The following is a 24792-nucleotide window of genomic DNA, read 5'->3' as shown; positions in this document are numbered from 1 at the left end:
CAATGCACTGAGCTGTCATCTACCCACTAGAAAAAAAAAACCATCCTATTCCAGATAGCACAAGCTAGCCCTACAAATAAATGAAGCCTTAAAAAAACACACACACAGTATGTTGGTGCTGAAAGTTGCATCTACCATCTGGAAAGCTTCTCCTCACAGCCTGCATGCTCCTGCCTTCATCAGCTTGCGCCTAACATGACTTAAGACAGCTTTGACAGATTCTGAAGGTGGAAAAAAATCAAACTTGCCCTTTGTCTTCCTCCAACACCCCCAACCCCCGCTGTCCAATTCTTTCTTCACTGTAAACACTGAACAGCCTTTTCCTGTCTATTGACAAAAATATCTATGGCAATGTTTATCCAGCTCAGGAGTATTTAAGCTCTAGGAAATATCCTTGCTAAACCTCTGCATATTCTCATTTCAACAGGCTAAGCATTCCCAGAATGCTGCCCTTTTTTAATGGACTTTAGTTTTTTAGAGAAGACTTAGGTTCACAGCAAAATTGAACAGAAAGTTCACAGATTTCCCATACAGCCTCTGCCCTCACACCTGCATAGCTGCCCCATTAACAACATCTGCACCAGAGTGGTACATGTCTTACTATCACTGAACCTATACTGACACATCATCATCACCCAGAGTCCATAGGTTACATTGGGATTCACAGAATGTTGTACATTCTATGAGTTTGGACAAATGGATCATGACATGTATTCACTATTACAGTATCATACAGAGTAGTTTCACCGCTCTACAAGTCCTCTCCCTCTTTGTTTCTTGACCATACGGCAAAAATATTTGTGCACAGCATGACTCAATATGACTCTAAGCGGTATTCTTTGGGCCTGCCTAGTGATAAGAATCACCAGGCTGACTGGTTATCACAAATGTTCAGACTGCACCCTCAATTCACTAAATCAGATCTTGTTGGGGAGGGGCTCAGAAAGCTATAGAGAGTCCAGACACCCTAGGTGATTGCTATCATCAGAAAAGTCTCAAAAATACATCTCTAAAGAAAAGATGCTGCTAATTTCAGAGTTTCCCAGCTGCACAGCAGCATCTGTTAAGAAGGTAGCATGTATTGCCTACCCACTTGAGCTCCAGCTCCATCAGAATACCTAGAATTCAAGGTGGGTCCCATCCTTTATTTTCAAAAGCATGGCTGCTGATACTTTTCTCATTTATTCCCTTATCTTGTTGCACAGTACCAGAAACTTTTACAAGGCCTAGCAAGTGTCCACTTCTATTAGGAAATATTTTTTCTATTCCTCCACAATGGTCTACCACTGGTCTACAGTTTGTATGCGTGCTAGGCGGATCATTTGTGCAAAATGATGGGTTAGAAAGTAAATCTGCTAGGTTATAGGAAAGGATTTGCCTGAGGACATTTGCACACATCATGCACGAACAGAAGGACACATGGCCAATATGGATTTTTCTCTTTTGTGCCTTGAGGGCTCTTCTGCCAACTGCTCCCTGAGGCTCCCCACTGCTCTGCATTCTGCCATAGCCAATGATGGTTTATGGCAAAAATTCGCTGGGCAGCAAGCCATGTGTCTCTTACAGACAGCAATTAGGAGGAGAGAAAGAAAGGCTGAATTACAAGGTGTTTAAAAATGTAGTTCAAAAAAGAAGAAGTCATCTTATTTTCTCTTACCTGCTGGTGATGATTCATCCCCAAAGAGACACCCAACTTTAGGGTCATTCGGAGTCAACAGCTCAGTCAATATAAAAATCAACTACATAATGTTGAGCATGAAAATCCATTAAACCAAGAGTCAGGGTTTGGTTTCTTTTTTTTTTTCTTCTTCTTCTTCTTCTTCATAAACTGGAATCCTTACCTTTTCTTTGGCTTTCTTTTTGGTTCCTGCATCCATCCACTCATTTTCCTTCTCCAGCATGTCAATAAAGGCCCAGCGAACACCCTCAATCAATTCTTCCATCTACCAAAAAGAAGAAAAAAAAAATACCCGAAGTTGCAGATAAAAAATCAAGAAGCTTCAGACCAGTTTTTCTAGGCCAGTGGTCGGCAAACTCATTAGTCAACAGAGCCAAATATCAACAGTACAACAATTGAAATTTCTTTTGAGAGCCAAATTTTTTAAACTGAAACTTCTTCTAACGCCACTTCTTCAAAATAGACTCGCCCAGGCCGTGGTATTTTGTGGAAGAGCCACACTCAAGGGGCCAAAGAGCCGCAGTTTGCTGACCACGGTTCTAGGCCATGAGAAAGTTCAATGCTCAACATGGTGGGAAAGAGGCTCCTTTCAGCTTGACTCTATGCTCTAGCAACATTACCTTTCCTAGAAAAAATCTTTTCCCCCCACTGCTAGAGATAATTAACCATTTCTTTCCATGAGAACAATTATTAGCCCATCCTTATCAAGGTAGCAACTAAGTTCAATAGTTGCTACCTTTAATAAGGTTTGAGAGAGAGAAGCAAAGGCCTGGGCTGTATATTTCAGACAGGTATTGCAGAATAAAGTGAGTGAACAGTTGAAAGAGATACTGTTAACAAAGAAACAGGCAGGGAGAACTAGCACCCCCAAGTATACACCTCCAATATAAATCACACTTATGTCAGAACCCCAGTTCTTTACAAATTTAGTGCCAGTGGTTAAACCAAATGTTTGGCTCTTCTCTGTTGTCTTCCTACTCTCCTCTCTACTCCCTTTCAGCTCAAAAAAAAAATCTTATGTTATTTCAAATCTCAAATGGTAGGTTTAAGGGGTGGGTGCTACTGAAATACCTGTCCCAAAGTGTTTCATCAGTGAGACCACACCCATGTTCATGATGTGTTTTCCCTGGCTTTTCTTCCGAGTGTGATTGTGCATCAGCAGAGGGGACTGGGGGAGGGAGATGCTAACACTTAACTTCAGAGGCCCTGCCTGTTTATGGATGTAAACTTCTCGAAATCCCATTCTCCTTCTGAGATGCTCCAGTTTTCTCAATGGGAGACTCAAGAAAGAACACATACTGGGTTTAGCACCAGAATTAAATTTTTCATTTGATACTATGGGGTTGTAAATCCATTTTTAGAATTAATTCTAGAAGGGAAAAAGTTTAGATATTCCCTTGGTTCTATAATGAATTGTCAGCACAAAGCTCAAAACAATTTTTTCTGTTTAATAAGTTTTCAGCTATGTTTTCAGTTCAATAACAGTTGTAAGGGAACCAGAGCTGTAAATCAGTGGGCTAGGTTCCATCGTATGTAAATAAGAACAAATAGCAGATGGAAAAGGGAGGGGGGAACTTCACAGCTATTTCTTCCCAATTTAGTAAAAACATTAAAAGAGAAATCTCAACTTGGGATTGGGGCATGATAAAAACATGAAATGACAGAAGAGCTAAGACCCTTTAAAATTACTAAGTCACTGATTCTCAATCTCGTCTGCACATAGGGATCATTAGAGGTAGCTTTAAATAATCCTGAGGCCTGAGCATCAGGATTCTGATGGCATTGGTCTGTCTGGGTGAAGCCTGGGTGCTGGGAGTTTTAAAAGCTCCAAGGTGATTGTGCACACAGGGTGGAGATGCAGTGTTCTAGGGAAAACCACCTATCTATATATATAAATACCCAGGGTCCATAACAACCAAGGCTCGACCAAACACCTGAAGTCAGTGCTGGGTTGCTGTGGCGACCCAACACTGATGCACTGGTGCCGGTGCAGCGACCCAGCACTGACTGCCAAGGGGGCTGCAGATCAGGCCCAGAGGGAGGCCTGCAGAGAGAGAGGCAGGGTCTGATCCTCAGCTTCCATGGCAGCTGTTGATCAGCTGTTGCCTCTCTCTTTCTCTCCTGGCTTCAGTATTATTCAGCCATGCCCCTAAACTGGCAGTCGAACATCCTCTAAGGGGTCCCCAATTGGAGAGGGTGCAGGCTGGGCTGAGGGAATCCCCTCCCCGCCCCATGCACAAATTTTGTGCACTGGGCCCCTAGTTTTACAGATAAGGAAATAAAAGTCAAAGCAGTCCATAGTTCCAGCTCTTACAGCTAGGGAGGGTCAGAGCCAGGACCTCACCACAGCGCTAAATGACAGTCATGAGCTTAGAACTCCTAGAGGTGTCTTTAATACATCGAGGAAAATGCTAGGGAAATGGGAGGGAACAACAGAGAGATGCATAAGCAAACATTTCAAACAGAAAACCCACACAAGGACGGTGTTAAAACAACAAGGAAGTCTCCAGGGGCTGGATCTTTCGCCTGTGCAGCTACCAGCACCCCTTAGTCTTTATGACCTCATCATGCAGCAACTCACATCATCCAGGCCATCACCTTCACATAAAGAGAAAAGCAGTATCTTCCCAAACTAGAGAGGGACAATCAGGATGGAAAGAAGTGAATGGATTGACTTGAGAGGGGTTCAGTGATCAAATTAATGGAATTGGGTGATTAATTTGTATGTGGAGAGGTGATGAAAGTGGGGAGATCATATTAATTCCCAGATTTCAGGTGGGGGCAACTAAGTGGATCCTGCTGCCATTTTCTAAGACTGGGAAAGAGAATGGGCTGGAGACAGAAGCCATACATCAGTGGGATGAAGAGGACATGAGAAGAGAAGACAGCAAGTCGGAGAGAAAGCAAAGACAGAGTAGGAGTGGTTGTAGGGTTCAGAGAGGGGTCTGTGGGTTTTGGGTTTGGGTTGTGTGCGTGTTTGTTAGTGCTGCTACTGCTGCTGCTGTGTGGTTGTTGAGCATATGAGAGATTTGACTATTTAAATAGCAATGGAAACTCAACAATAAAAAAAAAAAAACCTGATTTTAAAATGGACCAAAGACACCTCACCAAAGAAGACATACAAATGGGAAATAAGCCTATGCAAAGATGCTCCACATCACGTCATCAGGAAAATGCAAACTGAAGCAACAATGAGATACCACAATACACCTACTAGAATCCACAACACTGGCAACACCAAATGCTGGCGAGAATGTAAAGGAACAGAACTCTCGGTCATGAGAAGACAAATGGTATATTCACTTTGGAAGACAGGTGGACAATTTCTTACAAAACTAAACTCTTACTATAGGATGCAGCAATTGTGCTCCTTGGTATTTACCCAAAGGAATGAAAAATTTCTGCCCACACAAAACCTGCACATAGATGTTTATAGCAACTTTATTTATAATTGCCAAAATTTGGAAACAACCAAGATGTCCTTCAGTGGGTATTAAATGAATAAACTGTGGTATAGCCACACAATGGAGTATTATTCAGTACTAAAAATAAATGGCTGGGTGGCTCAGTTGGGTAGAACATGGTTTCGGGTTCAATTCCTGACCAGGGGACATACCCAGGTTGTGGGTTTGATCCCGAGTCGGGTGTGTTAGGGAGGCAACCAATCCATGTTTCTCTTTCACATGATGTCTCTCTCTCTTTTTCTTTCCCTTCCTCTCTCTCTAAAAATCTATAAAAACATATCCTTGGGTGAAGATTTAAAAAATAAATTTTAAAAAAATATATGCATATAAATTCTCTGGTTGATCTCTTCCCTCCCCCCTTCCCTTTGAGAATCCTCAGTCTGTTACATGCTTCCAGTTCTCTCCATCTGTTTTGTTTGTCAGTTCAATGGGGGGAGGTGAGAAGGGGAACATCTGTAATACATCTGTAATACTTCCAACAATAAAGATAAATTTTAAAAATTAAAAAAATACAAAAGTTATATAAAAATAAGTGAACTATCATATGATAAGAAAACATGAAAGAACCATAAATGCATATTACTAAGTGAAAGAAACCAATCTGAAGAAGCTACATATTGCATGATTCCAACCATATGACATTCTGGAAAAGGCAAAACTATAGAGATAATTTAAAAAAAATCAGTGGTTCCCATGGTTGGGGGTGGAGAGAGAAAATGAACAGGCAGAGCACAAAGAATTTTAAGGCAGTAAAGATACTCTGTCTGATATTATAATTATGGATATATGTCGTTATACTTTTATCCAAATTCATATAATGTACAACACCAAGAGTGAACCCGAGGTAAACTATGGGCTTTGAGTGATTACGATGTAGCAGTGTAGGTGCATCTTTGGTAAACAAATGCACCTCTGTTAAGTGATGTTGATAACGGTAGACTGCATGTGTGGGGTCAGAAGGTATATGAGAAATGTCTGCACATTGCTCTCAATTTTATTGTAAATGTAAAACACTCTAAAAAATGTCTTTTTTAAAATTGGGGAAAAAAAGATACTGATTTGACCCAGTGAGGAGGAAAACACTGAAAATATGGGAGTGAAAGACATGAATAAACCATGAGAGGGTAAAAGGGAACGGTATCCAAAGAACACAGATGCCCCTTGAACAACACAGGTTTGGATTGCCATGGGTCCTCTTACATGTGGATTTTTAAATGCCATTCCTGGGCATTATAATGATTATCAAATTAACTAACATTGTAAGCATTCTGCATAAGTTTTCAATGCTCTCTCTGTACACTGCTGACTGGCGTGCCAAATGTAAATAAAAACTGAGGCAAAAAGATTTCAGCCTATTGCCAGGATGAAGAGTAATAAACAGCTGACTCATATGCAGCTTCTTTCTACCTCTTCCTTTCCTTCTTGCCCTTCTGCCCACCTGTGTCTTCCCTAAATATCCATTCTTTGGTAACTCAACATCTTTGTGGCCCTCTCATCAATGTCAAAACCCAAATAGTGATCACTTCCCTCTTTGCTTTTCCATGAGCCTCAATACTCTCTGCCCTCATCCTCTCAGGCACCACCACCCCTCGCCCCAGGCCCCATCACAGGTTCTCAACTTTCTCTTTTTTGTAGACTTTACAGACTTATTATATAAAATTTCTGTGAAATGGTGCTGAACTACCCCAGCAGACTTCAAGAACGAGGAAAATCTTTGAAGCTGATTAATGTCATTAGTTGGCATGTCAATACAAATAAGAGAAATAATGATTTTAGCATGCTGGAACTACAAAGATAAATCCACTGAACACTTCTGATTTTTATCTTTAAACTACTCTACAGCATCACATAATAATATCACCTTCAGTCAAGTCATGTTCCCTGAGGCAGCAAAAGCCTGCTATAATTTTAAAATGCATAAAGAGAAAGAAATTGTATTACTTCATCAAACCTTGACCTAATGCTCCAACAAGGCAACATATAATATTAATAGAAATTACTTAAAGTGGAAGTCATAGGGTGAAGTTATCCATAGAAAAATATTTATTTAGAGTCAAAAGTTAAAATGTAACATATAAAAATTAACCCAAGTGTTGTTATGATAAAATCGGTCACATTCAGGATAACAACCCTCCAGGCAAAGCAACAACTTGTTAGGCATCTATTTATTTCTGATTTTATGGATTTACACTGTGAAAATACAGTTCATTTGATTGGTCTATGGGCAGTTGTTACTTCCTTACCTCAACCAGTGTTATTTAAAAGTTGGTTCCCCTTCTCATTCTCTGTACCCCAGGATTTTTCCCATAGTGTTCTACATCATACACACATGCATATGCATGCACCTGTTATGCTTCCATCAAAGGTTTTGTGTAATGAGATTCTTCTATCTTAGAAAATTACAAATTGTCTCACCTGCTATTTCTCTTTTGACCTCTCCTTAACCTTTTTCCCATCGTATGGATATAGGAACTGCGTGTGTTTTATAAAGAGTCAAGATGGTTCAATTAATGCATTTGAAGGGACGTATGCCAATACAGGCATACCTTGTTTTACTGCGCTTTGCTTTATTGTGCTTCACAGTTATTGCATTTTCGTCAACATCTCACAGACCCCCCACCAGCAAAAAAGATTGCTACTTACTGAAAGCTCAGGTGATCATTAGCATTTTTAGCAATAAAGTACTTTTAATTAAGATATGTAACATTGTTTTTAGACATAGTATTACTGCATGCTTAATAGACTATAGTACAGTCTCTAGCAATAAAGACATCCTATGTGGCCAAATCAGGCATGTGCCCTGACCGGGAATTGAACCTAGGACCCTTCAGATCCTACCTCATAGGCATGAATCCCAAACACTTAAGCCCACACATTCAGTGCCTTCTCTGAAATCTGTTAGACATATAATCAGAATATAGGTGTGTGTTTAATTGCCATTTATATTTATTTGGATCATGATTTAGATCAAATGAGATCATAGATATATAAGCAAACTCTAAAGCGTTGAAGGGGATCAGAATTTGCAACCCCACAATATGCCTTTTTGGCATAAGGATTACTGTTAAGAAACAGAAGACAAAGGAAAAGCTCTGAACATGGACATTCATAAGGGGAATCTTCATTTGTCAGGGTATCTCCCTCTCTTTACTAGGAAGAGGAGGATGACTCAATATCTAGAAATAAGATCTTATCACTAGAGAAGGCAAAGATTTAAATCTGTATTACAACCTTACAATCTTCATTTACTATGCTTTTCATGCCCCCCCCCATAACTGGCTTCCCTCCCCCCTCAATATCTTTTCTTTTGTCTTTAGCTGGGGATGGTATTTAAGGTGGAGGCTTGGTCTATTTTGAAAAGTTACTCAATTGTCCTGGATCTCTCCCATGTATACAGGAGGTGTACATGTTATTAAAATTCTGTTTGTTTTTCTTCTGTTAATATATCTTTTAAGAACAGAAGGGTCTCAGCCAAGAACCTGAAAAGGTAGAGGGAAAATTCATTTTTCCATCCCTACAATGTTCTGTGAACTTAAAGTTGTCAGTTTTACAATTTTGTGTCTCACGTATTTTTCACATGATATGATTTCATCTCTCGCATAATATATATAGCAGTTGCTCAATAAATACAAATTGATTTATGGTTTCATAACCTCCAGTGGATATACAGCAAATAAGTGAAACTTAATCAAATATTGTTTACACTAGAGGCCTGGTGCACGAATTCGTGCATGGGTGGGTTCTGGCTGGCCTGCCCTGATGGGGGCCGATCAGGCTGGACTGGCAGAGAGGTTGGGGGCGGGGGGGGGGCCAATCAGGGGTGGGGCTGGCCAGGGGGAGGGGCCGAGGGAGGTTTCGGGGGGTTGATCCATTACCCATTCAGGCCAGTTGGCCATCACAGTGCGTGCCATAGCGACCGGTCGTTCTGGTTGTTCCGTTGTTCTGGACACTTGGCTTTTATATATGTAGATATGCTAAAGTACAACAGTTATCCCAGCAGTTATTCCAAATATAAACTTTAGTGGAAATCAAATGATTCAGTAAGTTAGCCCAGTCCATTCTGAAATTGGTGATTCCAGCATGGTATAGGACAGATGGCTAAGAATAGTTTAAATATATATTAATATATCTGGTGGAAATACTCATAGACTGATAGTGTTATCATTGTAATTAGCTAGTTATTCATTTAATAATAGAACAGATGTGAAGGGAAGCCAGATATTATAAGCATGGCCATCTGGGCAGCTTCACCAGGAACTTGCAATTTCAGACTCCCTGCAGATCACTGGAAGAAGGGGTTCAACAAAGGGGAAGATGAGCTCATGTGACATAAAGTTGAGGTGATGTAGAGGTGCTTGTCAGTCTAACCTGGGAACAAAGACAATTGCCCAGAGGGGCTGGAGCCATAATCCCCAAAGGAATTCTCACTCTCTTGTTCCTTTAGTTTCACTCCTGCTTCCTTGTACTCGCCCACGCTCCCTCCATAGCCATGTGACCCTAGAAGCCCACATGCAATGGACTGCAGCTGGAAACACAAGCTATCCTGGCCAGATGCTGGACTGGACTGTGCAAATATGGAGCAGAAACTCTGGGCACTGGCTTTGATCTTATCCCTGCTGCAGACAAAATGGGGCTTTTCTATGGCAGGACGGAGGGAGGTGGGGCCTGGGAAAGACAGGAGTTTAATTTCACAGAAATAAAACTTTCCACTATACCTCATCCTCCTATGAGGGCCTCCATAAAATCTTTTCCTCATGGTACCCCAAGAAGCCCATTTCCACTGGCAATTGGTAGAAACACAGAGGACACCCTACCAATTACAATAGAGTTCTTAAAAAAGAAGAAAAAGAAAAATCTTCAAGGTTGAGTACATGTATTAATTTTAAAATAATGTAATTTTAATGAAATTCTTAAATAAGACAATGCTGAATAGATTTTCCTCTTTAATAATTTAGAAATTATAAGTAATATCTTAATAAAACCTAACATTAAAAATTCTCCTGCCTTAGCCAGTTTTTCTCAGTGGTTAGAGCATCGGCCCGCAGTCCAAAGGGTCTCGGGTTCGATTCCAGTCAAGGGGACGTACCTCAGTTGCAGGCTCAATCCCCAGCGTTGTTCGGGGCTCACGTGGGAGGCAACCAATCGATGTGTTTCTTCACATCGATGTTTCTCTCTATCTCTCCCCCTTACTTCCACTCTCCCTAAAAATCAATGGAAAGATATCCGGGTGAGGAACAATAAAAAATTCTCCGGTATCCCTCTTGTCTTAATCAGGGCAATGTTCCTTAAGTTATAACCACTTGATTAGTGAATGTGAAAAATGAAAATCATTATCATTAATTTATGTGGCTAGCCCTGAAGAAATACACTACAATCTGAGGGAAGTCCCTAAAAGTTTTCTTTCTGGCAATTTACTAGAAATAGAGACATTAAATAAATAAATGTACCAATAAATATTAAATATTCATTTACTCACTATTTACATACTCTGTTTATAAAATGGGTTTGAATTGATTCTTGATAAAGATATAATAATGCACTAAAATAAGAAGTAAAGAAGGCCCATATTGAGGTGGGAGAAGTGGTAAATTCAGAAAAACTAAGGATAGGTAGAAAATGCTGAGGTTTCTAGCAGCCAGGCGAGCTAATAAAACAAATCATACCAGTTTGTCAGGATTAACAAACTTGCATAGCTAGTTTGCAAAAGAAAAATCATGTTGGCAAAAGAAAAAAAGGATATCAGGTTATTTGAGCCCCAGACATGCTATAAAGCATGCTAGTTTGGTGGTGCAAAAGTTTAGTGTGTCCTTTTATCAAAAAGCCTGAGACTGGGTCAAGGACACATGCCTGGTTGCGGGCTCCATCCCCAATAGTGGGTGTATAGGAGGCAGCCGATCAATGATTCTCTCTCATCATTAATATTTCTATATATCTCTCCTTCTTCCTTCCTCTCTGAAAACAATAAAAAATATTTTTTTAAAAAAAAGCCTGAGACTGGGGTGGAGGAAATAAGAAGTAAAATCCTATTTACTGGGTATGAACAGATAGGTTGTATTCTAATTTCATAACTCATCTTTTCCTGTTTCCCACTTTCCATGATCTGAATGGGAATGGAATAAAGACCAGAATAAAATTTAGAAGTCAACCGGTCTCATAATGATCAGGACTTGGGCTGTGGGTAAACTCCCTTGAGCAGAATAATTCTGCCTGGTCACTTCAAAACTTCAGCTCTGTTAGAGGGCATAAATGCTTTCTTCCAGTGAATTAATTTCCAGTATAGGGTCTTTGCAGTCCACAGATCTGATCGGATATGCTTGACAAGACTATGTGGCAAAGGCAACAGAGTCCTATGTTAGCCAGAGATGTAGACAACAAACAAGAAAGGTGGACCAAATGTGCTGTCATTGTAGAAGCATACTCAAGGTCAAGGCAAGAGTAGTGTCCAGACTTATTTCAAGAGCATTCCAATGAGATTTCTAAACTATTTGTTGAGCTGGGTGTCATTTTATCAAAGGTTGCTTAAAAAGAACTGTCATAATTGGGGTCTGATTACATTCTTGTGATGAGATTTAGTGGAGAGTTGTGAAACCTGGATCTGTTATGGAAATTACATTTGACTCCTTGAGTAGTTTCATGAGATTCTTCTCTGAACCAGATTTAGTATTAAATGATAGAGCAGGTTCTGAAACGTGTAGGGCACTAGCATTAAAAGGATCTTTACCCCAACTGAAAACTACTACATGGGCATGTACGGAGGACTAGGAACAGCAAAAACCCCAGGCACCTTCCTCACTCTCACTCTAAGAGACATTAGAAAGAGATGAGCTCTCAGTGCAGAAGAGTTGTCACAGTTTATGCCATGACTTTGATGATATCAATTATCTCCTTATGATTAATCTTAGCACGACACACAGTAATAACAGTAGCTGACATTCACTGGGCACTTACTATCCACCAGGCATTGTGCAAAGCCTTCTGTGAAAATTATCTCACTCGGTCCTCACCGTAAACCAATGAGGTAGGTGCAGTAATCCCCCTTTATCCACTGTTTCCCTTTCTGTGATTTCATTTACCTGTGGTCAACCACAGTCCAAAAATATTAAATAGAAAATTCCAGAAATAAACAATTCATACGTTTTAATTTGTGTGCTGTTGTGAGTAGCATGATGAAATCTTATGCTGTCCCACCCAGGATGTGAATCATCCCTTTGTCCAACGGAACCACACTATATATGCTTCCCACCCATTAGTCACTTAGTAGGTGTCTTAGATATCAGATCGGTGATGAGAGAGAGCGAGAATATTCACATAACTTTCATTACAATATATCGCTATAATCGTTCTATTTTATTATTAGTTATTGTTAATCTCTTACTGTGACTAATTTATAAATTAAACTTTACCAGTTATGTATGTGCAGGCATACCTCATTTTATTGTGCTTTGTTTTATTGCTCTTCACAGATGCTGCCCTTTTTACAAATTGAAGACAAGACCCTCCACCAGCAAAAACATTACAACTCACTTTATTGTGGTGGTCTGGAACTAAACCCAAAATATTCCCCAGGTATGCTATAGGAAAAACCATAGTATATATAGGGTTCGGTACTATCCATGGTTTTAGGCATCCACTGGGGTCTTGAAACCTATCCCCCACAAATAAGGGGAGACTACTGTACTTTTGTATCCCTATCTAATTGTTTAATGAAGGTTTAAATTCTATACCCCTTCCTTTATCCATACCCTTGGCTGTGTAGCCTTGCAGTTCCTTCCACTGAAAATGCACAGTCTATTTCCCTACTCTATCAATCTGGACTGGCCTTGTGGCTTGCTTTAGTCAACAGAATGCAGACATGATATTATGCCAATTCTGAGCTTGGGCTCAAGAGGCCTCGCAGTTTTCTGCTTGCTCACTTGCACCTCTGCTATCGCTATGAGAGCGTGCCCAAGCTAGCCAGGCTGAGGGAAGTAAAACACCTGGAGCAGAGCCGAGTCATCCAGATCACCTCTGCTGAAGCCAACCTAGACCAGCCAACCCCCAGACATTCGAGAAGCCTGCCAAAATAAACAGAGTTGCCCTTGCGAACCCAACTGACTCCAGGTGTATCAGCAATAATTGTTTATTGGTAAAGCCCACTGAGGTTTTGTGATTTATCATTATGCAGCATTACTTTAGCAGCAGAAACTCCTGTACCATTTATACAGGAAGACAGAGGTACAAAGAGATTAACTAACTTGCCCAAATTAATAAGAGTAGAGCTGGGATATGAGATGCTAACGCAACTTTGCAGAAAATCGGATGCAATTTCTATATGTCAATATCTTATAACTATATTTAAAGACCTTTAAAATTCAAATCCCAGAGAAACTGATCTTGACATTGTAGCTGATACCATTGACTAGACCAGTGATGGCGAACCTATGACACGCGTGTCAGCACTGACACACGTAGCCATTTCTGATGACATGTGGCCGCTGAGACGGCCGCATGCCGAGGATGAAATATTTGCTGCTCCTGAGGATGAAACATTTGCAAAATAATGTTTTTTCCTCAAAGTGACACACTACCCCAGTTATGCTCAGTTTTTTGGCGAAGTTTGACACACCAAGCTCAAAAGGTTGCCCATCACCAGACTAGACAAACAGAAACAGGGACACTTGGTACCAGAGAGGATATCCTTTCTTTGCATGACTTGTGGAGAATGGCTATCCTGAGACCAATCCTCATGAGTACCAGCATCTACAGGGAACAAAGAACCCTTTCATATCAGAGCATTGCTATAATGAATGACACTGACTTTCATGTGACTTCTGCCATCAACGTTAAGAGTTACATCTCATTTACTCAACCACTGAGAGAAACAGTGAGTGGGGGAATGGGAGAACTTGAATATTAATTGCAGGACATCAATTCAATTATCTTGGTTCACTAATGAGGTGAACTCCTAGTGTATGGAGGTTGCAAGTTCAAACTCCACCACTGCAATTGGACCCATGTGGGTACTTAAGTCTTCGGCACCAGCTGCAGCAGTATGGGGTGGGAGGAGAAACCTGTTCTTGGGATAAGAATTACTACAGGAATTGCTCACCAGAGCAGCTCAGAAACTTGGAAGATACTGTAGGTCATCTATTTCATTATTTGAGGACATGAACAATGTCTTTACCATAAAGAGAAAAGAATAAGCTACTAGAGTACAGGAGACATTAGAGAATTGTTTTACACAGTAAGTAAAGTTTTAATTCTTCACTTAGTAAAGTCTGTATCTGAAGTGTAATAAAAGATTTGTTCCTCGACAACTAGATTAACCTTCTGTATACATACAGAATGTTTTAATGTATAAGAAACCAGTGACTTTAGCTTTGATTTGAGGGTTGACAAAGACTCTCCTTGACTAAACTTTAGCCAGATTCCTCTAAGCCTTCTTCCTTTTTTCTTTTTCTTTTTTTTTAAATATTTTTAATTGATTTCAGAGAGAGGACAGAGAAGAGAGAGCTAGAAACATCAATGATAAGAGAGAAAGAATCATTGATCGGCTGCCTCCTGCACACCCACTACTGGGGATCGAACCCGCAACCCGGGAATGTGCCCTTGACTGAAATTGAACCTGGGACCCTTCAGTTCACAGGCTGACGCTCTATCCATTGAGCCAAACCAACCAGGGCTAAGCCCGCTTCTTCTTCTTCTTCTTCTTTTTAAGATATGTTTTTATTTATTTCAGAGAGGAAGGGAGAGGGAAAGAGAGAGAGAAACATCAATGATGAGAATCATTGATCGGCTGCCTCCTGCACGCCCCCTACTGGGGATGGAGTCTGCAACCTGGGCATGTGCCCTTGACTGGAAGTGAACCCAGGACCCTTCAGTCCACAGGCCAAGGCTCTATCCACTGAGCCAAACCTGCTAGGGCTAAGCCCTCTTCTTTAGTAGGCCTTGACCTTGGCCTCCATCCTATCCTTGCCAGGCCTACACAGCCCAGTTTTAGCAAGAATCCTGATTAAGTCAGTTTAGAGAGAATCCTCTACCCTTTATAACTGAGCAGCATACATATCTATTTGGTCAAACTCCTCAAACCCCACCCCCTTGATATCTGAGCACTCTGGCCTGCCTTCAGCAAAAGTCCCCTGATCCTTGATGTCTCCTCTTAATAATTTTCCATCCACTGATCCCCTCAAATATGCTTTTTGGCCATAAATCCCCAGCTGTTGAATCCAACCTCTTTCCCCTACTGTGAAAGTCTTCACACCTTTTGCAATAGTCCTGAATAAAGTCTTCCTTAGCATTTTAACAAGTATCAGAATTTTTTTTTCTTTAACAGGGTTCACCCTATAACAAAAACACAAAAAATTTGAGGGAGCAGCAAAAAAAAAAATGCCTATTGGCAGAACTGAGATATATGAATAAAGATAAGTAGTTTGGGACACTATCATGAAATAAAATGATAAGCTTTAATAACTTGCTTCAGCGAAAATGTTTAAATGGGAGCTCCAATTTCACTGCATTTTCTAGAAATGACAGTTAAAGCAGAAAGATCATCTGTGGTTTGTTTGTTGTTGTTGTTTTTTTTGCTTCAACACTTAATAGAAAATTGTTCTTGGACAATTTCACATTTGCCTTAGTAACTAAAGGATGGTAAACTTTTTTAAAAGACTTTTTGATGAAAAATCTAAACTTTTTTAAAAGACTTTTTGATGAAAAACCTTAGGTCACCATGCCAAATATCAAGGATCACTCCTCATAATGATATATGTAGAAAATACTGGAAATTGAACTCAGTGTGTGGACTGAGCCAAAAATATACCTAGAAAGTTGCTCTTAGATGAATTTTCTGATATTCAACTTATTTCTTTTTGTTTCTTCTGAAAATTATGGAATATAAAAATGCAATGTCCACTAGTTGGACTTGAATTAAGATTTCAACTGTATTTCTCTTTAAAATATTGAAATACTAGAAGCAAAATCTATTCCAACTGTTTCCTATCTCTAAAATGCTAATAGAAAAATGTGTGTCTTTCATTTTTATAATATATTAATATATGAATAAATAATATCCTGATAAAGGTGAATTAATTATTAAAAAAGCCGCTGAGTCTCCTCATTATGACAGGTCTCTTCATTACAGTCATGAAAATGGTGAAAATTCTAGTGTTTTTTTAGAGAGAAGCAAGGGAATAGAGCACTGGCTTAAAGCTAGATCATCTGGGCTTAAACCTACCTAAACCATTTTCAGGTTGTATGTTCTTGGGAAATTTACTCTCTGAACCTCAGTTTCATCATCTGGAAAATGGGGGCAGTAATAGCAGTTATAGATCCATTGTGAGGAGTGAATGAATTAACTTATGGGAAGCACTTAGAAGAGTGCCAGACATTCAGTTAAACCTCAGTAAAAGTTAACTACTTTATTACCATTGCCATATTTTTTAAAACATTATAGCCTGACCATCAGTCACACTAGGCCCATGGAGACCATCCCTTCCCAGCCATCACTGGAATCTTCACCTGCCTTCCATGGATGTGGATATCTATCACATATTACAGATATCAATTCTCATCTTCTATATATATAAAAGGCTAATATGCAAAGTGTCCCCCTGAGAGTTCAACTGGGAGAACGGGAGTTTGATCGCTTGCTCTATGACATGCGCTGACCACCAGGGGGTGGTACGGAACATGGCAGGCGACCAGTGTTGGCAGCTGGGCACTGAGGGAGCAAGGGAAGGAGGAGGCAGGGGGGCGGGGAGGCGGGGAACCTGATTGGCCCTGATCGCCAGCCAGGCCTAAGGACCCTACCCATGCACGAATGTCGTGCCCCTAGTTAATAATAAAAAGGAAATGGAAGAGAAAAATTATAGGTAATAACTTTAGACATCCCTCTTCCCCTCATGCACACACATACCCCTCCCTAATCCTCTCTCCAGTCATGTAGAGGTCATGAACATACAGATCAGGGTGTGTCACAGTGGCACTGGAGCAACATCTCTATTTACAGTGACAGTACATCATGGATTCACTAAAGGAGTCCCACTTTCATACCCTGTGTATAACTTTCCACATAAACAATGTGTTCAACATTCAGCTAATATGCTATACTTTAAAATTATGCATGATCTTCAACTAAATAACAAAAAATTAAAGAAGTTCACTGACATACAAGGTCCTGATTTGGAGTTCTGAAGATTGGAAAGAGAATGTTAGTGTTTAAAAGCACAAAATTGTATTCCCCAGGATATATTAAGTTTGGCTTCCAAAGTATTGACCAAGATTTAAAATGTGGGAGTTTTCACATAAAAATACATATTTCTGACTTTTCTAAAAAACAAAACAAAAAAACACTCCAGAATCCTAGTAACCCTCAATGGGCATCTGCAACAAGACAGCCTGAGCTGAACGGTGGGTAGCACATTCATGCCTCTCCATTACTATTGTGTCCCAGACACCGAGCCCCAGAGACAATTACCATTCATTGTTGGACTTGCCCTGGTTTTTGCTGATACCCAGACAGCTTTATTCATGTATGTTATTTAATGTTCCTAATTGACTCTGAGGGTATTTGAGCTTGGATCCTCTGGCTTTTGAATGAGTCCTTTGCACCTCCCAGGCACTAAACATCTTGAACTTGCAGACTCCACCCAACCCAGTCCCTGATCCAACGAGAACCAAGCCTCCAAGATGCTTACATCAGAGTAGGTTCTGGAATTCCCCTCCTCCTCTAAGCTGGTATGCCAGAGAACCTGAAACATCTTCATCAAGTAGCAGCTTGGCTCCCACTCCTATTCCCAGGCTATGAATCCCAGTATTGTTTGAGTCCTTCCCTGCTGATATTAGAGTCCTTCATGAAACCTAGCAGGTCAGGAACCAAGGACCTCACCTTCCCAGTCCTGGCTACTAGCACCTGCTCACTCAGGGACTGAGCTCCGCTACACTGAACTCACGAGATCCCTCTTCAATTCTTTAGATGGTCACTGTTCAATATGGTAACCACATGTCCAATATAAGAGCCATACATGGCAATTGAAATGTGGCTAATCCAAACTGAGATGTGCTACAAGTATAAAATACATATGGGATTTCAAAAACTTAGTATGAAATGAAGTATATAAACTATAACACCAATAACTTTTATATTAATTACTTGTTGAAATGCTCTCCCCCAAACTCTATGACAAAGGGTGCTAACCAGAAGCAACCCTGCCATTCGGAGGCTATAGGAACAGAAATACTGAGAAGCAGGAATTCCCTTGGAGGAACCTAGGTGCCAGTTTTCAAAGGAAAACTAAATAGTTGGGGGATAGAGGCCTGGAGGCCCTCACACAGGGTTTGGGGCAGTCCATTTAAACCAATTTGAATCAGGGAAAAGTTTCAATGATCTGTGATAGATCCTCCCTTCCCTCAACTGATGGACGGAGCATGACGTAAACTCTACCTGCAGCCGGACATTCCTGAACACCTTATATGGACTGTACATTGAACCACCAATCAGCACCTGCCATATAAGTCCCCAATTCCTAAATCCCTAGGCCCCTAACCATGTACCTTACATGAAACCACCAATCAGCGTGGGCTGAGTGCCCTAAGCCCTGTCCCCTCTTTCCCTCCCCTTAAAAGGCACTCTCACCCCGGCAAGCTCTCTCTCAATCTCTCTCTCTCTCTCTCTTCCCTTTCCCCCTCTGGAAGGTGGCCGGCAGGGTGATCTCCAATAAATCTGAAAACTGAAGAGGTTCCTTGCACTAATGCAATGGACTTTTGTAAAAGAAGTACTGCTGTCCAACTCAGCAGCCTGCCCTGCTCACATGAATCACCAGGACAGGGTTTCTTAGTGGTTAACTGCAAATGCAGTGGTCCGCAAACTGCGGCTCTTTGGCCCCTTGAGTGTGGCTCTTCCACAAAATACCACGGCCTGGGCGAGTCTATTTTGAAGAAGTGGCATTAGAAGAAGTTTAAGTTTAAAAAATTTGGCTCTCAAAAGAATTTTCAATCGTTGTACTGTTGATATTTGGCTGTTGACTATGATAGAGCTAAACTAGATTGATTCCATGAAGCCCTTTCTGTTACTTTTATAATATTTCTTTACCCGCCGTTCTACAACTCTTCCTGCTGCCCTTCCCTGTAAACCGCGAGAATGTAACAGTTGTATAAACCTGCCAATAGGAATGTAGAGAAGTGGACTCAGTCCAAATTAGGCAAACTGCACAGTGCCCCTGTGTAACCAGACCCCTGACCCAACGGGGCCACGAACGTTCCCTCCGCCCACTGCTTTGGACCCCCTATAAAATCTTTATTCTCCCAAAGCTCTCTCTCTCTCTCTCTCCCTCCGTAGCAGCGGTGATTGTTGGAGATGGGAGCTCGTGCTAGCACGAATAAAAGTTCTCTTGCTTTTGCATCGGGCTCGGCTCCTTCCTGGTGGGTTTTTGGGGATCCTGAACACTGGGCATAACAACTAATGAGTTTGCCCACCACTGTGCAAACGAATGATGTGAAGGCCTTGCTACTCCAAGTATCCCTGGAATTGCAACATCAGCATCACTTGGGAGCTTGTTATGCAAATTCGTGGGTCTTACCCCAGACCCAAGTTAAAAAGATCCTTGCTAAATGCAATGAGATCCTCCTGTGATTCCTGTACACAGCAGAGTTTGAGAAGTACCTGAAGTTTAACCTTCTGACTGTGTTCATTTGCTTAATAACAGATTTTTGTAAATAAAACAAAGGCAGCCTTCCGTCTGAGTTAGAGTCTCTGGAATTTGTCCCACTGGGGATCTTTCTGTTTTTCTTTTTCTTTGGGCTGTAGCTAACAATAAAATATATTTTTCGTGTAAATAAATCAGTAGTTCCAGGTAGTTCTTGGATGGGAGCCCTGTAGCAGGGTATAAAAAGCCAGATATTTCTCATGTAAGTTTCCAATTTAAGTTTTCCCTGAGGCAAACAGCTTCAGCTTAAGGAATGCAAATAAATTTATGCAAAATAGATGAGTATCTATGTAACTATCACACTACCTCCATGCCCATGTACATCAAAATAAGGGGGGTGAGGATAGGAATGCCAAAATCAACTTTGTTTTAGAATGTCATACCCTAACATGAAAAAGTCCCACTACATTAAAAAACACCCCCATTGCCCCTTAATTGTTTTTATATCCTTCCAAGAGGTTATGTTACCACTGTGATTATCTGATAAATTTCAACACATTTACTCCAACCAAGGAGTGAAAGAAAGCACACAATGGGAATATTGAGCATTTTGAAATAAGACATCAATTCTTCAGTGGAATTATTTGCAATAAGAGGACTTTCAGGTTCAAACATAAAATCTCAAACATAATTGAGTTCAAACATAATTCTCCGAAGTATCAAAAGACATAAAAAATCCAGGTAAATGCATTTAGATTTATGGCATTCCAAAATGAACTTCAGCACATAATACATAGTTATGCATACATATCAACACATAACACCAACCAGTTGGTATTATCATGTAGCAGCCCATAATACCAACCATGTGAAATAGCATAACAGACTTTCTTTTCTCTTTGACTTTAAATTCAAGCTGCTGTTTGCCTTTAAATTCAACCTGCATCCAAGCTGCTCATATATTTGTATATGGTTGACTATAATGTACTGTTATTAGTGAAGGGGAGCAAAATCTACCACCCCAAAATATGCCTCTTTGTGATAGTAATTATTTGGGGTTGATTAGTTTTGAGAGGCCCCAGACACAAGAGAAGCTCTAAAAAGACAGAAGTTACCTTTTTGTGAGAGAAATTAACATTTGCAACGAAAATCTCCATTGTAAGGGTGTCTGCCTCTGTGTACCAGGAAGAAAAGGATGACTATGTCTCCAGAAACCCTTATCACTAGAGAAGGCATGGACTTAGATCTGCACAACAAACTTACCTTCCTTTACTGTGCTTTTCCTGGTCACCTCCCATAACTGCCCCTCCCACTCCAACATCTTTGTCTTTAGCTGGGGATGGTATTTAAGGTGGTGCTTTGGCCTATTTCTGGGACTTAATCTTTCTGGGTCCTCCCATGTATACAGGAGGTATACATGTTACTAAACTTCTGTTTGTTTTTCTCCTGTTAACTGGTCTTTCATTATGGGGGATCTTAGAACCTAAAAGGATAGAGGGAAAATAATTTTTTCCTCCCTTACATTAGTTAATCATGCCTAGATATTTTGCTTCATGCCATTTGTAAAAAATATTTCTAGCCTGTTTGGATCAGTGGATAGAGCGTCGGCTTGCAGACTGAAGGGTCCCGGGTTCAATTCCGGTCAAGGGCACATGCCCAGGTTGCGGGCTCAGTCCCCAGTATAGGGCATGCAGGAGGCAGCCAATCAATGATTCTCTCTCATCATGTTTCTATCTTTCTCTCCCTCTCCCTTCCTCTCTCAAATAAATAAAAAAATATTTTTTAAAAATACACATCTTCCTCCAACACAGCTGAAACAGATGAACAAGAACACACTGCCAAGGTACGGAATCTCTTTAAATTTATGACCTCCAAACTCACCTCGACCTTTACTGCCTCCAGGCAGCCATACTGCATTTCTTCAGTTTCCTCATTCTCCCACTCCCCTGGACAACTATTTCACACCTTCTCCTCTCCCCACCAACCTTCAAAACTATCCTAAACTCAAAATTTATATACCCTACTGCCTCCTTGACATCTTCACTTGGAAGTCTAATAAATCTCAAATTCAATAGGGCCAAAACTAAACTCAGGATCTCCTCTTCCAAACCTGGCCTTCCCACGGTATTCCCCTTATCAATTAACAACTCCATACTTCCACTTAATCAGACTCAAAACTCTTACTCTCAGATCCCTCATCCGATCTGTCAGCAATCTACTCTACACTTCTGAATATATTCAGCACCCAACCCCTCCTCACACTCCTACTGCTACCACCTAGTTCAAGCCACTTTCATCTCTGGCCTATTGCTTCCAACAGTCTCCTAGCTCCTCCCTGCTTCTATCTTTGATGCCCTATAGTCTCTTCTCAACAAAACAGCCGGGGTGATCCTCTCAACATAAGTCAGGTGACATCAGGCCTCTGCTTAAAAGCCTGCATTTGATCTCCACTTCACTCAGGGTAAAGCCAACATTCTTACAATGACCTACAGGCCTTACAAAATGCCACTATCCCTATTACTGCTCTGAGCTCAGAGTCTATTTCTCTCACCTCCATTCCTCCCACTCCAGTCTTGTGGACCTCCCTGCTATTCCTAGATCTCTCCAGGCACAACCCTGCCTTATGGCTTTTGCTGTTCCTTCTGGACACTGTTCCCCCAGATAGTTGCCATACCTAATTTCTCACCTCCTTCAAATCTGTGACAAATGTCATCTTCAGAGTGATGTTTTCCTTGACCATCCTATTTAATCCTACAACACAACCCACACACCCACATCTTCTAGCATGCCTGATTCCTCTTTACCCTAGCTCCTTCTTCATTTTTCCAGAGTTATTGTCATCTTCTAACACACCTGTTAATTTATACATTGTGTTTTCTATTGTCTACCCCCCCCCTTCCATTTGGATGTCAACTCAGTGAGGTCTGCTTTGTTCTCTTATGTATCCCATGGCCTAGAACAGTGTCTGACATACAACAGGTGTTCAAAAATATTTTTTGACTGACTGAATGAAACTAAACCTCACCTCTTATTAGATGTATCTGGCTGGGCCATTAATGCCATTGCATCAATTACAAACAGCCGAGAGAAACCAAGATGGCAGCATAGGTAAACACCTAAACTGCTGCTTCGCACAACAATTTCAAAACTACAACTAAAAGACAAAACGTCTATCACCCAGAACCACAGAAAAGCTGGCTGAGTGGAAGTTCTACAACTACAAGGAAAGAGAAAAGAGCATTGAGATGTGCACAAGCGCTGAAAAGCTGAGGTACGGAGGCACACGAATTGGGCTGGTGGCGGGTGTCTGGGTGTGCTGCTTCTTTCAACCCAAAGGGAGACAAGCTCCCAATCACTCTGAACTCCAGTTTCTGGGGACACACGGGGGACCCAAATTCCTACGGGGAGAAGCTGGACTCTCAGCCATCGGGTCGGAAAGTGAGAGTGACTTTCTTGCAGAGGTGCGCCCAGCAATCATTGTTTACTGCGCTGGGGCGCGGGACGCGGGGACTTGGAAACGCGGAAACACAGAGATGGCTGACTGGCAGCCATCGCTGTTTGCCACGCCCTAGCCTAGTGACTCCCTGAAACCTAGCCCCGCACAATCTACAAACCCACCCAAGCTCCGCTCAGCGGCTTTTGCATATAAATGGCCTGCCCTATCTCAGCTTAACCAAACAAACTGCAGCTCTGGTCAGACAGCTCCAAAACCTCCAAACCCCAAGCAAAGAGGAGAAAACTGTAGTTCTCACTGTAGCTCCTGTTGGGTGGCCTCAGACAGTAGCTGACCTGCACCCCATTGGAGATCCAGACACTAGTGTATCTAGTGGTCAGTGTGAGACGACATCAGATTTCAACTACTCACATCCATAAGTGACACATTCAAGAGGCAGACTCAGTGAGCACCAAAGCCCTACTGAAGCAAGTCCTGCCCCATAAGCATGTCTCCAGCGCAGCAGTTCTTCCATTATAGACACAGTGGGTCCTCACAGCCAACTGGCCTGGAGGTCAATTCCTCCCAGTGATACCAACAGCAATCAAGGCTTAACTACAACAAGACTGTGCACACAGTCCACAAAGGGGTGCACCAAGAGTGTCCACCTCAGGTAACTGGGAGGCTGACCCACTGGCCCATATAGGAGATCTAGCACACAAAGCCACCCTACCAACTCAGGGAAGCAGCGAAAATGCGGAGACAAAGAAACAGATCACAAACTAAAGAAATGGAGAAAAACAAACGACTGGATATAGAATTCAAAAGCACGGTTATAAGGTTTTTCAAGAATTTCCTAGAAAAGGCCGATAAATTCAACGAGACCCTCAAGGATATGAAAAAGGACCAACTAGAAATTAAACATACACTGACTGAAATAAAAAATATTATACAGAGACCCAACAGCAAACTAGAGGAACACAAGAATTAAGTCAAAGATTTGAAATACAAAGAAGCAAAAAACACTCAACCGGGAAAGCAAAAAGAAAAAAGAATCCAAAAATTTGAAGATAGTGTAAGAAGCCTCTGGGACAACTTCAAGTGTACCAACATCAGAATTTTGGGGGTGCCAGAAGAAGAGAGAGAGCAAGACGCTGAAAACCTATTTAAAGAAATAATGACTGAAAACTTCCCCCACCTGGTGAAAGAAAGAGACTTGCAAGTCCAGGAAGCACACAGAACCCCAAACAAAAGGAATCCAAAGAGGACCACACCAAGACACATCATAATTAAAATGCCAAGAGCAAAAGACAAAGAGAGAATATTACAAGCAGCAAGAGAAAAACAGTTAATTACCTACAAGGGAGCACCCATACGATTATCAGCTGATTTCTCAACAGAAACTATGCAGGCCAGACGGGAGTGGCAAGAAATATTCAGAGTGATGAATAGCAAGAAACTACAACCAAGATTATTACTCTACCCAGCAAAGCTATCATTCAGAATTGAAGGTCAGATAAGAGCTTCACAGATAAGAAAAAGCTAAAGGAGTTCATCACCACCAAACCAGAATTATATGAAATGCTGAAAGGTATTCTT

The 24792-nt window shown here is 41.1% G+C and overlaps 1 protein-coding gene across 1 annotated transcript in view; it reads right to left on the bottom strand.

The window, feature by feature from the left end:
- The window catches only part of PHEX (phosphate regulating endopeptidase X-linked), a 225337-nt gene that overhangs the window by 123919 nt on the left and 76626 nt on the right, over positions 1-24792 (bottom strand). The window contains exon 12 of the mRNA XM_008154575.3: positions 1842-1943. Coding sequence (XP_008152797.1) covers positions 1842-1943 — 102 coding nt within the window. The remainder of the gene's footprint in view (positions 1-1841; positions 1944-24792) is intronic.

This window comes from Eptesicus fuscus, chromosome 1, assembly GCF_027574615.1.
Source record: "Eptesicus fuscus isolate TK198812 chromosome 1, DD_ASM_mEF_20220401, whole genome shotgun sequence".
NCBI classification, from domain to species: Eukaryota; Metazoa; Chordata; class Mammalia; order Chiroptera; family Vespertilionidae; genus Eptesicus; species Eptesicus fuscus.
This window is presented reverse-complemented; position numbering and strand designations above follow the sequence as displayed.